The sequence below is a fragment of the Carettochelys insculpta genome, chromosome 1, assembly GCF_033958435.1.
Source record: "Carettochelys insculpta isolate YL-2023 chromosome 1, ASM3395843v1, whole genome shotgun sequence".
NCBI lineage: Eukaryota > Metazoa > Chordata > Testudines > Carettochelyidae > Carettochelys > Carettochelys insculpta.
The window spans coordinates 231,333,762-231,347,481 of record NC_134137.1 but is presented as its reverse complement, the minus strand read 5'-3'; the positions used below and the strand labels follow the sequence as shown (position 1 = coordinate 231,347,481).

The 13,720-nt window shown below is 49.1% G+C and overlaps 1 protein-coding gene across 6 annotated transcripts; it reads left to right on the top strand.

The window, feature by feature from the left end:
- Positions 1-2,806: 2,806 nt before the first annotated feature.
- On the top strand, positions 2,807-12,142 carry MLF2 (myeloid leukemia factor 2). 6 transcript variants are annotated; one of them, XM_075001547.1, is made up of 9 exons: positions 2,808-2,874; positions 3,570-3,644; positions 3,867-3,993; positions 5,035-5,070; positions 7,218-7,271; positions 7,700-7,825; positions 10,281-10,440; positions 10,521-10,686; positions 11,534-12,142. In XM_075001547.1, exons 2-9 carry the CDS (start codon positions 3,595-3,597, stop codon positions 11,544-11,546), a joined length of 732 nt encoding a protein of 243 aa, XP_074857648.1. In that variant the 5' UTR covers positions 2,808-2,874; positions 3,570-3,594; the 3' UTR covers positions 11,547-12,142. The 6 variants fall into 6 exon arrangements, 5 of the variants coding, with proteins under 5 accessions (XP_074857665.1, XP_074857674.1, XP_074857648.1 ...); XR_012646420.1 differs by having other exon boundaries at positions 2,810-2,874; positions 10,521-10,760; XM_075001564.1 differs by having other exon boundaries at positions 2,807-3,188; positions 10,521-12,142.
- The last annotated feature ends 1,578 nt before the right edge of the window (positions 12,143-13,720 follow it).

The following is a 13,720-nucleotide window of genomic DNA, read 5'->3' as shown; positions in this document are numbered from 1 at the left end:
ATTTTGATTCAAAACCTCCAATATTAAATGGATTAAAAACTGGCTAGTTGATCAATATAAAAAAATTGTAAATGAGGAATCACCATCAAGCGCATGTGTTTCTAGTGGGGTCCCCCAAAGATCAGTTAGTTCTTGGCTCTCCACTATTTAACGTTTTTATTAATAACCTAGAGGCAGACATAATATCATCACCAATAAAGTTTGAAGTGACACAAAAATTAAGAGAAGTTGTAAATAATGAAGAAAACAGGTCACTCAAAGAGTGATCTGGAATCACTTCATAAATTGGATGCAAGCAAACAGTGTGTTTTATAATGGCTAAATGTAAAAGTATATCTTCAGGAACAAATACTATGGGCCACACTCAAACAATGCAGGACTTCGGGGAAGTAGTGACTCTGAACAAGATTTGGGAGTTGTAGTTGTTAATCAGCTGAACAGGAGCCCCCAGTATAATACTGTGGTCAAAAGGGCTAGTGCACAGTTGGATACATAAATGGGAATCTCAAGTAAGAAAAGAGGTTATTTTACCACTCATCGTGACAAGTGTCAAAGCAGTAGCCATGTTAGTATGTTTCAGCAAAAATAAGGTGCTACAGGATTTCTCATGGTTTTTATCTTTGTAGTTGACAATGGTGAGGCCTGGTCTACACTAGGGAATAAATTCAAAGTTAAGGGACTTAGGTCAATTTTTTGTTGCTGCAATAAGATGCCCACTTCTGTGTCCACAATTCAAAAGGCATGTTGCTCCTTTAAAACTATTGAAAGCATGCGTCACACCTCATTTCTCTCAAATTTGGGATGACTCTTCAGATCCTTAAACTTTGGGTCAAATGCTATAAGTACCTTTAAAAAGCTCACATTGGTACCTTCTTTCTGTTTTGTCAAATCTGCAGCAAACATGTTCTTAAAATGAAGATGTGCTGAGTTATCATCCCAGATTACTCTAACGTGAACTATGCAGCAGAACGCATGTAAAACAGAGCCAGAGACACAAGTCTTCTGACAAAGAGTTTAGTTACAAATTTTATGCATTATATTTAACAAGCATCCTCAGCCTGGAAGCATGTTCTCTGGAATGGTGGCAGAAGCAAGAAGGGGCATACAAATGTTTAACATATTGGCATGTAAATACCTTGCAGTGCTGTCTCAAAAAGTTGCAAACTTATTTGTCTAAGCACTTGGCTGAACAAGAAATAGGACTGAGTTCACTTGTGGCATCTGAAGTTTTGCCTTGTTTTCATTTTGGGTGCAGTTATGTAAGAAAAATATCTACATTTATAAGTTGTACCTTCATGAAAAAGAGATTGCACTACAGTACTTGTATGAGGGTGACTTGAAAAATGTGACGTCTTTCATCATTTTACAATGCAAATATTTCTATTTAAATTATAATACAATGTAAGCAGTGTACTCTTTATATTCTGTGTTATACTTGAAATCAATATATTTGAAAATGCAAAAAGAATCCACAAATATTTAATAAATTTCAATTGGTAGTCTATGTAGCAATGTGATAAAACTGATTAATCAAATTTAATTTTTTAAAATAGTGATTAATTTTTTTAGTTAATCGCATGAGTTAACTGCGATTAATTGACAGTTCTAATAGATATGTGTGTGTTTGAGTGGGGACAAGTGCATTTGTTGCATGTGTGTTGTTTCATGTATTTTGTCTGTGCGTTTTGGGGCCAGAGTATTTGCATGTGTATCATGTATTTCCTGCCTGCCTACATCTGTATTGTGTGTGCATGTGTAGATATAGGCATATATACATATGCATGTGTCAAGTATGGTAATGGACACATATTTGTGCATTTCTGTGTGTCACATTCAGCTAATTGTAGGGAGAAAGGTCGAAGAATTGGGGAAGAAGGGCGGGATTGTTGGGTTGCAGTCAGGGTTCATGCCAGCCCCATATGGAGAATAGCAGAATGGCAGTTAGAGAACACAAATGGAAATCTCCGGTAGGAGCAGACAGGTTATCTTATCTCTGTATTTCGGGCTTGTACAACCATTACTGCAACAGTGTGTCCAACTCTGGTGTCCACAATTCAAAAGGAGGCGAGACGTGGAGCGAAGACAGCAGCAATTGTGAGACGGGACATGTGGCTTGCGGTAGCTCTGGGTGGGTGAGAGGCTGGGGAAGAGGTTAAATGAATGTAATTGTGCGCAACCCGCCCTTCACCAGATGTGAGAACGGCTAAGAGGCAGAAGCAAAAGTGAGTGCTCCAAGCTCTGGCGGTCCCTCGGCCTCAAGGGCTTTGAAAAGGCGGCAAACAGACCTCAGAGCAGAGGGGCGCGGGAACTGCAAGAGCAGCACTGGCTGGGTCCAGCTTAGCCTGATCTCCTGTAGCTGATGCGGGTCCAGCTGCTCACCCCAGTGTCCCCTGTGAGCTGCGCACTCGTGCAGCGGCTCAGGAGAGATTCAATTGCCGCTGAGCTGCGTCCCCGGGCGCCCCAGCCGGGGCTCTCTTTGCTACTGGTCCCGCACGTTCGCAGCGCCTGGGCGCCCAGAAAAACCTAATCTGCAGGGGGACGGGAGAAAGCCGCACGGGGGCGGAACAGGTTAGCCGGAGCGCCGCCCGCCCCCAAGGCCGGAGGCGGCTGGGTGCCCAGGGAGCCGACAGGGGCGGGGCGAGCTGGGCTAATGCCGGAACTGGAGGCCGGGCCAAGAAGCCCGAACCCAGCCACCGCCTCCCGCAGAGGCCGCTGCTCTGCGGCGCACGGGCGACCCCTGCTGCTCGCCGCGGACACTGCAGCCTGCGTGGGCCGGCGGCTCCTCCCCGCTCAGCTGACGGGCGCCGAAGCCGGGCGGCCGGCAGCCATTTCCTTAGCCGCCTCACAACAAAGGGAGCCCACGGGCCACGCCGGGTATCCCGCCCCGCCGCAGACCTCTGTGCCCCGCGCCCCCGGTCACACCCCGCCCCTGCCCCCCGCCGGGCGGGCCCGGGCTCTGCTGTGCTGCGCGCTAGCCGCCGCGGGGAGGCGCTGGCGGACCGGCTCCGGCCCACCTCACTTCCTGGCCAGGCCTGTGCGGGCTGCGGCGCTCCCGGCTGTCCCCCGCACCCTCCGCGGCGATCAGGCGGCCCCCGGGGCTCCATGGGGGCGTGAGCGGGCGCTGAGCTGCGCTGCTGCCGGGTGCCCGCGGCAGAGGAAGGCCGGCGGCGAGCGGCGGACCCCGCCAGGCAGGGGCGCGGGAGCGCGAGGTGGGGGCGGGCGGGGGTGCGATGGGGCCGGGGTGCAGGCTGCCTGGCCTGGGGCCGCCGCAAGTTCCCCGTGGGAGCGAGGACGCCGGGCCCTGCCCCGGCGCTGGGGGGTCCGGGCTGCGCTCAGGCCTTGGGGGGCTCAGCTGGGTTACACGCCCAATCAGGGGAGGGGTAGCCTGGGGGCCTGGCTCCGATTGGTTGAGCTGACCTGGCCAAGGCGCTGCGGCGATTGCTGCGCCGCCCGCCGGGGCCCGGTGCGAGGGGAAGGGCTGCATGAGCGGGTAGGTGCAGCTAATGTGTAAGTGGGGGCGGGGTGGTGCCCCGTGCCTGCTTGTGTTCACTCCGGCTCCCTCTCTGCAGAGCCCTCCCCGGAGCTGTAGGAAGCATGTTCCGGTTCATGAGGGATGGAGAGCCGGAGGACCCCATATTTGCGATGTGCGTATGAACTCCCCATTTGGGTTGGCGGGGAGGGGGTGGAATGGGTGGGAGTGGGCTCAGGTAGATTCGAGGAGGGCAGGCTGGTGGCCACGCTCACAGCTTGTATCCCTCTCAGAGGGAAGTAGGGATAAGGTTAAATCAGAGAACAGGAAGTCAGGAATGGTGGGTTATCTGGGACTGTTCCTTCTAAGGTATCCTCTCCCTGTTGACCCTCTGCAGGGACCCATTTGCTATTCATCGGCAGCATGTGAACCGTATGCTTTCTGGAGGCTTTGCATACAGCCCCTTCCTCAGTATAACTGATGGGACCATGCCTGGGGCACGCCAGGCCAGCCGCAGGATGCAGGTAAAGGGGATGTTGAGTACAGTTGAAGAGTTCCCTCTGACTTCCCTCTCCTTCCCGTATCGTTAGTATGGGGCAGTTCTCTTCTTTGCACAAAGTGGGGGAAGGAAAACTACTTCCCTAGAATCTGGGAGTTATATCCCTTTACATTCTTTTCTCCAGTCCACTGTATTACAGGCCATCAGTGTCTTGGGGTGATGGAGAACAAAAATCATTCTGCAGAGCCTAAATCAGAGGTGGGCAAATTATGACCTACAGGCCACTTCTGGCCTGTTGCACCCTTTGTTCTGGCCCCTAAGTTCGCACGGGCTAGCTGCCAGCCCCTTCTGTTCTGATCTCTGTCCTTGTGTTCTCTAGCAGCCTCAGCTCCCACAATGACAGTACTGTCACTATGCTGCTAGCCCTAATGCTTTGGGTTGTGTGGCTCCAGTTCCAGCTGGGCAGTGCAGTTAAGGTGGGGAGCAGGGAAGGTTGGAAAAGGGATGGGGATCCTGGGAGGAAACTGGTAGGAGGGGGTTGGGTAGGGGATGAAGAGTTCCAGGAGGGGGCACTGTCAAGTGACGAGGACCAAGGAGGGTTGGATAGCAGTTGGGATATACTGGGGAGGCAGCTAAAGGGGGAAGAGCAGGGGCCATTGGATAGGGGGCAGGGAGTCCCATGGGGCTGGATGGGAGTGTGAGGTTCCAGGGGGTTGTGAGAGCGTGGAGTGTGTGTATGCATGGTTGGATAGGGATGTGGGCCAGGCCCCATTTGACTGCCTCCTCCAGCCTTCCTTTTTTGTCCCTTCGTACAATATCCGTGCCTGCTGTGGCCCTCAGGCCTAAATTAATATCACCAAGAGAGGTTTGAAAGTGTCAGTTCCCTGCCAGGCTACCCCTTGGGGCCAATTGTGGGACATGTAGAAGTTCGTGAAGCAGTGTTTGTTCAGCCCTTTGGCCACTGGGTGGGCTTGGATCTTTTGTTTCCCGTGAAGAGGAAGGAATCCTGGGTTTGGAAAATAGTGGATTCCTCCTAATTTTTTTGTTTCTCTGTTGTCCCCTGCAGGCAGGAGCCATCTCACCCTTTGGAATGTTGGGAATGGTAAGGCCTCAATTTCTCTGTGCAGCCCTGGGGCCTTCCCCAAAGTGTAACATCCAGATTTACAGCTCCCCAACAGGTCACTTTATCCCCAAGTTCTTCATGTGCTCCACACATTCAGCAGTGCTACGATGCAGCCACCTCTAGGTGAGCGTGTCGGCAAGTACAGTACAGTGAAGAGGCAAGGGGGAAGGAACATGGACACCAGGGCAAACCCCTGCTCATAGGAAAAGGCCTTTATAAGGTGGGGCAAGTGTGTAGGAGACCCGGGTTCGACTCATGGCTTTCACTGACCCTCTGTGTGACTTTCTGAGGTCACTTGTAGCTCTCTGTGCCTGTGTGTCCCTTCCAACCCTTTGTCCGTTTGGAGTAGAGTATGTCTCTTATTAAATGTACAGTGGAACCCTAAGCTCAGTCAGGGCCTCAAGATACTACTGTAGTACAACAAATAAATAATAAAAATGGGATGATTGATTTGCCAGAAAGAACACGCAGAACTGTGGCTCTTTAGATATGAGACTGAAACCCACATACCAAGCAAACTGCATGGAGCTGAGAGAGACAGGGAGCAAGGCTGAGACTTGGAGATCAAGGGTAGGTGATAAATCTGAGCTGGGAATTATAACTACTCAGGAAGAAGATGATCACTGTTCAGGAAGCTTAATGAAAACCTCTGCTTTATGGGTAGTGGCTGTCAAAGAAACCATCAGAACATCAGGAAGTCCAGAAATAGGATGGAAAATAATATTGGAGTGTTTCCAGTGTCATTACATGAATCGGTGGGATGCCCTTGCCTGGAACCGTGTTCTTCTCTGGTCACCCTCTCTCTGAAAGGACATGGCAGGAATAGAGCAAGTTCAAGCATGGGTGGCAAAAGTCATTAGAAACCTAAATATTTCTGTATGAGGAGAGAGTGGAAGTATTTGTGTTAAAGAAGAGATGAACGATAGAAAAGATAGAATTAATAAAAACAATTTACCTTTCTCCTACTGCAAGAATGAGACTGATCAATTAAATTGAAAGATAGCACAGCTGAAGCTGACATAAACTTCTCTCGTATCTTTTATGATTTGCTTGGTGCACTCTGCTCTAAGATACCGAAAATGACTATAGAAAATGAGATAATCCAGAGTTGTTAGATCAGGAAAAGCAGTAGAAGAGCTAAGTCCCCCAACAAGTGGCATACATGAGGAAGTAGCTTTCCCTAGGGATAGGCTGTGTCATAATTGTCCACAGAGGGGTTTCTTTTACCTTCAGGGCCGTGTCTACACTAGCCAAAAACTTCGAAGTCCCCTTATTCCCATCTCCTCATAGGAATAAGGGGACTTCGAAGTAGGCAGGGTCCATTTGAAAAGGAGCCCCGTCTGGATGAGCCGCTTGGTGGTGAGCCGCATCAATTTCGAAGTGCTGCCGCCGCCTGCATACTAATGAGGTGCTGAATATGCATTTCAGCGCTTCATTAGTAAACTTCAAAATGGCCATTCGAATGGCCATTTCGAAGTTTTTGGCTAGTGTAGACATAGCCCAGTTGTCGTAGCTGGTTCCTGCCATTGTCAGAAACAGGATACTGGCTTGATCTAGTGAGCCTGGATCAGGGGACCGTAGACTAAGAGTGGGGTAACACAGCTCATGCCAAGATTCTGGGAGCTGATGAGCTTAGAATGAGATTTTGGGGACAAAGGGTTGATGTTAGGGTTCAGCTTTGGGCAGCTCTCTTACCACAGCCGGGTCTTGTGATAGATTGAGGGGTTGGGAACCACAGTGTATTCTCCCAGGTGAGCAGCTTCCATGTGTCCTTAGGCTATGTCTCAACTAGACATAGAAGTCGACTACTGATATGCAATTTTAGCTATGCCAATTGCATAGCTAAAATCGACTTCTCAGTGTTGGCTTCAGTGGCTGTCTACATGGAAGAAGGTTGACAGGAACATTTCTCCTGTAGACCTTCCTTAATCCTTGCTGCTCATGAGAAGTTCTGGGGTAGATTTTTGACCCCGGAAAAGTGCTATTTTCATATATGCGCAAAAGAAAACCCAGAAGATCAAACCTGAGTGGGTCGCTCTTCCGCAGTAGTGCGGTTTTAGCTTTAGTGCATTCACTCATCTCCTCTTGCTCTGTCCCTTCCCACCTAACTCTGTTTCTCCTCCCAGGCAGGTGGCTTCATGGACATGTTCGGGATGATGAATGATATGATTGGAAATGTGGTAAGAGTCTTCTTCATCGCTGGTGTCAGTGTGTGGCTGTCAGTGCAATCACCTCTGCCATCCTGGGTAATCAGTTGCCAATCAGTTGCTCCTTTTTTCCCCACCTTCTTCACAAGGGCTAATGCCACTCCCAACACATTGTGCCTTCCCATGCTGTAAAGATAGTATTGCCAATATATTTGGAGCACCATAAAGTATAAGGGCAAAGAAGATGGGGCTGTGGGCAGGGTGTACAGGGGGTCCCCCTCACTTATGCAGCAGAAGGAATGGGGTGTGGGTAATGAACAGGAGAGAGGTGGGTGTGAAGAGAAGGAGGATGGTTCCCTTTTTGTCAGGAAAAAAAACAAGGTGAATGCTGGGGAGAGAAGTATTCCCACAGAGAGGGCCCCATAGGAGCAGCTGAATATTTTTCTTCCTTCCCTCACCAGGAGCATATGACAAGTGGTGCCAACTGCCAAACGTTTTCCTCCTCAACTGTCATCTCCTATTCCAACTTGGGTGACGGCCCCAAAGTCTATCAGGAGACCTCAGAGACGCGCTCTGCACCTGGCGGGGTGAGAAGGAAGCTGCTGCTCCTACAGCAAGTGGTGGGCAGGGCACCACAGGCAGCTGCTTTTGCTGGGGTTTGGAGGCAGGGTGGATTTGTGCGTTGGTTGTTCAGCACTGATTTCCCTGAGCATTTTATTATTTGTCTTACCATATAGCGACTAGGCACTTTAGTCATGGACCAGGACTTTATTGTGCTAGGTGCAGTGACACACAGAACAAGAGACCATAAGGAGGCTTACAGGCTAAGTATAGCACAAGAGATAAATGCATATTGTATGCAGGAGGTGAATAAGTAGACAATGACAGTATTGGATAGCATGGTAGGCTTGATCTCTATGCACCATCAGTCTAAGCATTGTCAAGTTTCTGTAGGTGTCATATGTTAACCTCAGGAAATCAAGATGGGAATATTGGTTTGGGTCGGCTCACCAATCTGACTTAAAATTAAAGGTTCACACTTTTCCCTCTGTCAGCTTTAGTCCAGAGCGAGACATGCCCTGGACTTGAGGTGGTTCTCGTGATTCCCAGCGATTACACAGGCAACACTGTTAGCAGCAACTAGGGTTTGTTTATTTTTAGCAACATGACGGTATCAAACACACACACACTCAGGTACAAGGGATACAAACTGAATGGCATTGAGTTGCAGAATAGGTGTCTGATTACAAACAAAATAGACTTAATTAACTATTCTAATGCAGCTTGCTCAACTAAATCCACTCATGGTTTGCACTTAACACTATAAGAGAAAATGCCATACACACTGCCTCCTCCGTGCTCTTGGAGAAGAGGCTCCTCCACTCCACAGCCAATGAGGGGATGTGACCGTAGGAAGTATGAGTAGAGAAGAGACTTTAAAGAGAGGTTGGTGCCAAGATAAGGAAGGAGGTACGCTCAGCAAAGTAGGAGTCTGTTCTGCCTTGGGTGGGACTCGCTGCTTCTCTGCGTATGGTGAAGTGTTATATAGGCCATTTTAATTACTGTGCTTAAATAAATACCCTTACTAAATTAGTCTTCCACCTCTTTGGAATTCTGGGGTATGCAGATTTGATTGAAATTAATTTAGGGTTTCTTTCCTGTGACCACATACCTATGCACAAGATGTGGGGTGAATCCTTGTGAGGAAATTCTGAGAGGGGATCAAGAAAGTACCACGAAATGACATTATGTGACTCTTGATTATGCTTTGAGTCAACAAGGTGGTAGCCAGTTCTTGCCATCACATATTCTTGTTGATAGCTGGGGAGAGGAGTGGGGGGGGTATTCTGAGCACAAAATAAGGTGGAAGATTGATGCAATGTATGTAAACATTTGTTCAACACAGACTAATCTACCATAAACAGAGGAAAACTCTACTCTAAGATGAAAATCCCCTTGCAAAAGCCCCTTTTTGCAGATACCTTCTGCAAGTTTCTTGCAGCTACTGCCAAAATAGACAGGAAAAACAGGCCTCCCCTTTGACCTAAATTCACTAGACCACAATGGCTGTGTCTACACTAGCCCCAAACTTCGAAATGGCCATGTAAATGGCCATTTCGAAGTTTACTAATGAACCGCTGAAATACATAGTCAGCGCCTCATTAGCACGCGGGCGGCCGCGGCACTTCGAAATTGACACGGCTCGCCACCGCGCGGCTCGTCCCGACGGAGCTGCTTTTCGAAAGGACCCTGCCTACTTCGAAGTCCCCTTATTCCTATGAGCAGATGGGAATAACGGGACTTCGAAGTAGGCAGGGTACTTTCGAAAAGGAGCCCCGTCGGGACGAGCCGCGAGGCGCGTCAATTTCAAAGTGCTGCGGCCACCCACGTGCTAATGAGGCACTGACTATGTATTTCAGCGCGTCATTAGTAAACTTTGAAAATGGCCATTTACATGGCCATTTCGAAGTTTGGGGCTAGTGTAGACACGGCCAATGAGTGCATAAACTGGTAGGATTAATAGATATATAAAAACATAAGCTTTAAACAAACTAATATGCTCTATGAGCTAACAGGCTACACGTTGCAGAGGAGTAATTTGAAAGTGGACAAGGAAGTGGTTTTGCAGGTCGCACCTCCCCAGGGTGAGGACAGCAGGGGAGGAAGCACAAAGGTGCTTCTTTGAAAATGTAAGAAGTGGGGGTGTGGAGCCTGGCATCGTGGGCCTCCTGAAGATGACCTTGACAGCTTGGTAGTGAATGAGATTGTGATAAGTAGTGTGGGGATTGACTGGGAAGGCCATTCAAACTGAAGACAAGCAGCTTATGTTTGATACATTTTTGCACAGAGGTGAGTGAAAGCTCTGGAAGTGTGATGTGGTAAGTGGCCTGTGGGATCGTGCCGGGGGCAACAAAAAGGATTTCGTTGTCCTTTGATACCTCTGTTTGGAAGAGGTGGAGAGAAAACCAGTGCCTCTGTTGGAGCCGTGCGGGTGGACGTGAGGGAGGGAGAGACTGACGCTGCACTACGTTCTGCACCCAGATCCGTGAAACGCGACGGACTGTGCGGGACTCGAACAGTGGCCTAGAGCAGATGTCAATCGGGCACCACATCCGGGAGAGAGCCCACATCATGCAGCGCTCACGAAACCATCGCACGGGGGACCAGGAGGAGAGGCAGGAATACATCAACCTGGATGAGAGTGAGTGCTCCTTTCTCCCTGGGGCTCCCCGATCTCAGGCTGCCTAACCATTGAGCCGGCTGGTCTTTTTCCTTGCGTAGGCGATGCGGCAGCGTTTGATGATGAGTGGAGGCGAGAGACATCCCGGTTCCGGCCACAACGAGGACTGGGTTATCGGCGTCACGAGAACAGCAACGGCCGCCGGCCTGAGGGAACACATCTCGCTATTCAGGGCCCTGAGGATTCCCCATCCAGACAGGCCCGCCGGTACGACTGGTGAATCCGGAGCAGATTTTGGGGGGGTGCAGCTTAGTCACCCCCAAATCCATCTATTTTCTCTTGTAAGTCTGACTGTCCTCTCCACTCCCCCCCGGTGTGTGGCTGCCTCACTCCCCCTGAACCCTACTTTCAGTACTCCCAACATGGGGTTCAAGGCCTCCATTTGAGCCACTTTGGGGGTGTCAGTTGGAGAAGGGGGCATGCTCCAGAGTCCAGCAGGAAGCTCCCTCTTGGCAGTTCATCTTTGCCAGCATCCAAAATAGGGTGGGTGGCTTCAGGTTGGGTCTCTTCAGACACTGTGAGAGGGGAGACCACCTATCCTGGTTTCGGGCTGATAGTGTGGGAGTATCAAAACATGGTTTCCCTGGATTTTTTTTTTTTTTTTCCTGTCTATCTTGTGGACACCCTTTGGGGAGTTTCTGCCACTTGCACCCTGAGTTATGTGGAGCTGCTGTCTTCCCTCAGCAGGCAAACCTAAATGTGCAAGGAAATGGGGAAGCGGCATCTGGAGAGTCGAGGAATTAGTGTGCAAAAATGTTACTGAATTGCAGTTGGAGACTGTACGCAGGAAATGTCTGTTTACAGATGAAACCGAGCTCTCCTGAGATCAGCTCGAGTCTGTAGAGGATTTCAGGGTTTTTTCCTTCCTCCCAGCGCTCTGAATTGGGCTTACTGGGCTTTGATGTAGTGCTAAGGATTTATTCATTTATCTGATCAGTTTCTCTTGCTGAAGTTAAAATTGCAGTGCTTGGTTTTACCTTCTGTACCGCCCCTTTATTTATCATCCTGTAACTTGCATTCTCTCTCTCTCCTTCCTCTTTCTGCCTCCTTTCAGGTACAGACAGTGAAACTCTGATGACAAAGCACTGCTTGGAATCTTCTCAAATTTTAATATTTACCCCCACGCTCTAAGCATTGAATAAAGTGACTAACCTGCCACCCTGCTCTTGTTCTACCCCAGGGTGGGGTGTTACAGGGTGGTTCGGGGACCTCGGTGGTATACAAAGGACACATTTATTTTCCTGCCTCAATTTCTCCCTCCAATTCTTCCTCCTCTTCTTCCAGTCATCCTTGGCTCAGTTCGCTTTGCTGGGGTTTGTGGACACAAGGGTCATCATCCTTCCTGTCTTTTCTAGCTCTCCTCCATGCACCAGGTTGGGCTGGGTCCGGAGTGGTATTTGGTCCCTTCTGAAATGATAATGTAGAAGAATTTCTTGCCTCATTGTTAGTCCCCCCCTGCCCCCACCATGGGGACAAAAAACCCTGCTTCCTGGTATGGTGAGGTGGAAGGAAATGTGTTTGGGAGGGGGAGGGGAACAAGAACTGAACCAGCCTGTTATCTGCCTGCCAGTGTAGCCCCTTTGCAGTCATCTTTCCCCTTTTTTAATTTGGTTTGTGAAACTTGTACCTAGGTGTTTACTGAATAAAGGAACAAGAACTGTAAAGAAAATGGAGTCGGGTCATTTCTGCTTTCTAAGGGCACTGACTTGCCAGCTGCAGAACTGTTGCCCTAACAACCATTTCCCTTCAGCCTAGCACCGTTTAGGGGGCTGTCCCATCCCTCCCTTCACTTTCTTGGTGAATCAATTTGACAGTCCCCATGGTTTTTCTCTCTCTCTCTCCACACACACCCCCAGCCTTCCTTCTTACTTGGGAGACCATAATTTATGAGATTGGAATTGTTAAAAAGCAACAGTAAGAAACCTCTAATTTGCTTCAAATGCTATTGTTTCACTCGACGCACACAAGGGAAGGAAATTGGCTGGTGGTTCTTACAGGTCTTCTGTGCTCAGAAGAAAAGACTCCTGGGTCATTATACAATGCAGGAGAATATTTCAGTTAATCTCTTTCTTTGGAATTGAGGCTGAAGCTGTTAAAGGCTATTACCAGTTCAGTTATCTCTCTGCCCTTAACACAAGCGGGGGAACGTGGTGAAATTACAAAAACATCTGCCAAAGAAATAATACTTTACTTAGCATCAAACTTGTCACAGCAGGATTTCATAGAATCCTTGGTCTGGAAGGGACCTCAGGAGGTCATCAAGTCCAGCCCCCTGCCTAAAGCAAGATCAACCCTAACTAAATCATCCCAGCCAGGACTTAGTCAAACCAGGGCTTAAAAACCTCCAGGGATGGAGATTCCAGCACCTCTCTAGGTAATGCATTCCAGTGCTTCACCACCCTCCTGGTGAAATTGTTTTTGCTAATATCCAACCTACACCTCTTCCTTTGTAACTTCAGACCATTGCTCCTTGTTCTGCCATCCATCGCTACTGAGAACAGTCTCTCTCCATCTTCTTTAGAGCCCCCCTTCAGGAAGTTGAAAGCTACTATCAAATCACCTCCTCGTTCTCTTCTGCAAACTAAATAAGCCCAAATCCCTCAGCCTCTCATAGGTCATGTGCCCCAGCCCCTAATAATTTTTGTTGCCCTCTTCTGAATGCACTCCAATGCATCCACATCCTTTCTGTACCGGGGGGCCTAGAACTGGACACAGTACTCCAGATGTGGCCTCACCAGTGCCAAGTAGAGGGGAATAACTTTTCTAGATGTGCTAGAAATGCTCCTCCTAATGCACCCTAATATTCCATTAGCTTTCTCGGCTACAAGGGCACGCTGTTGACTCATATCCAGCCTCTCCTCCACTGTAAGCCCCAGGTCATTTGCTGCTGCTCTGCTACTTAACCAGTTGGTCCCTAGCCTGTAACAGTGCTTGGTATTCTTCCATCCCAAGTGCAGGAGTCTGCACTTGTCCTTGTTGAACTTCATCAGATTACTTTTGGCCCAATCCTCCAATTAATCTAGGTCACTCTGGACCCTATCCCTACCCTCCAACATATCTACCTGTCCCCCTAGCTTAGTGTCGCCTGCAGATTTGTTGAGGGTGTAATCCACCCCCTCATCCAGGTCATGCATAACGATTTTCAACAATACCGCCCCTAAAACGGATCCTTGGGCACTCCACTTGAAACTGACCACCAGTGGGACACTGAGCCATTGATCACTACCCGTTGGGCCCGACT

Coding starts and splice junctions, on each gene's coding strand:
- MLF2 (XM_075001555.1), top strand. Junction 7,272..7,699: donor ATGATATGATTGGAAATGTG/GTAAGAGTCTTC, acceptor TTCCCTCACCAG/GAGCATATGACAAGTGGTGC. Junction 7,826..10,280: donor CGCGCTCTGCACCTGGCGGG/GTGAGAAGGAAG, acceptor TTCTGCACCCAG/ATCCGTGAAACGCGACGGAC.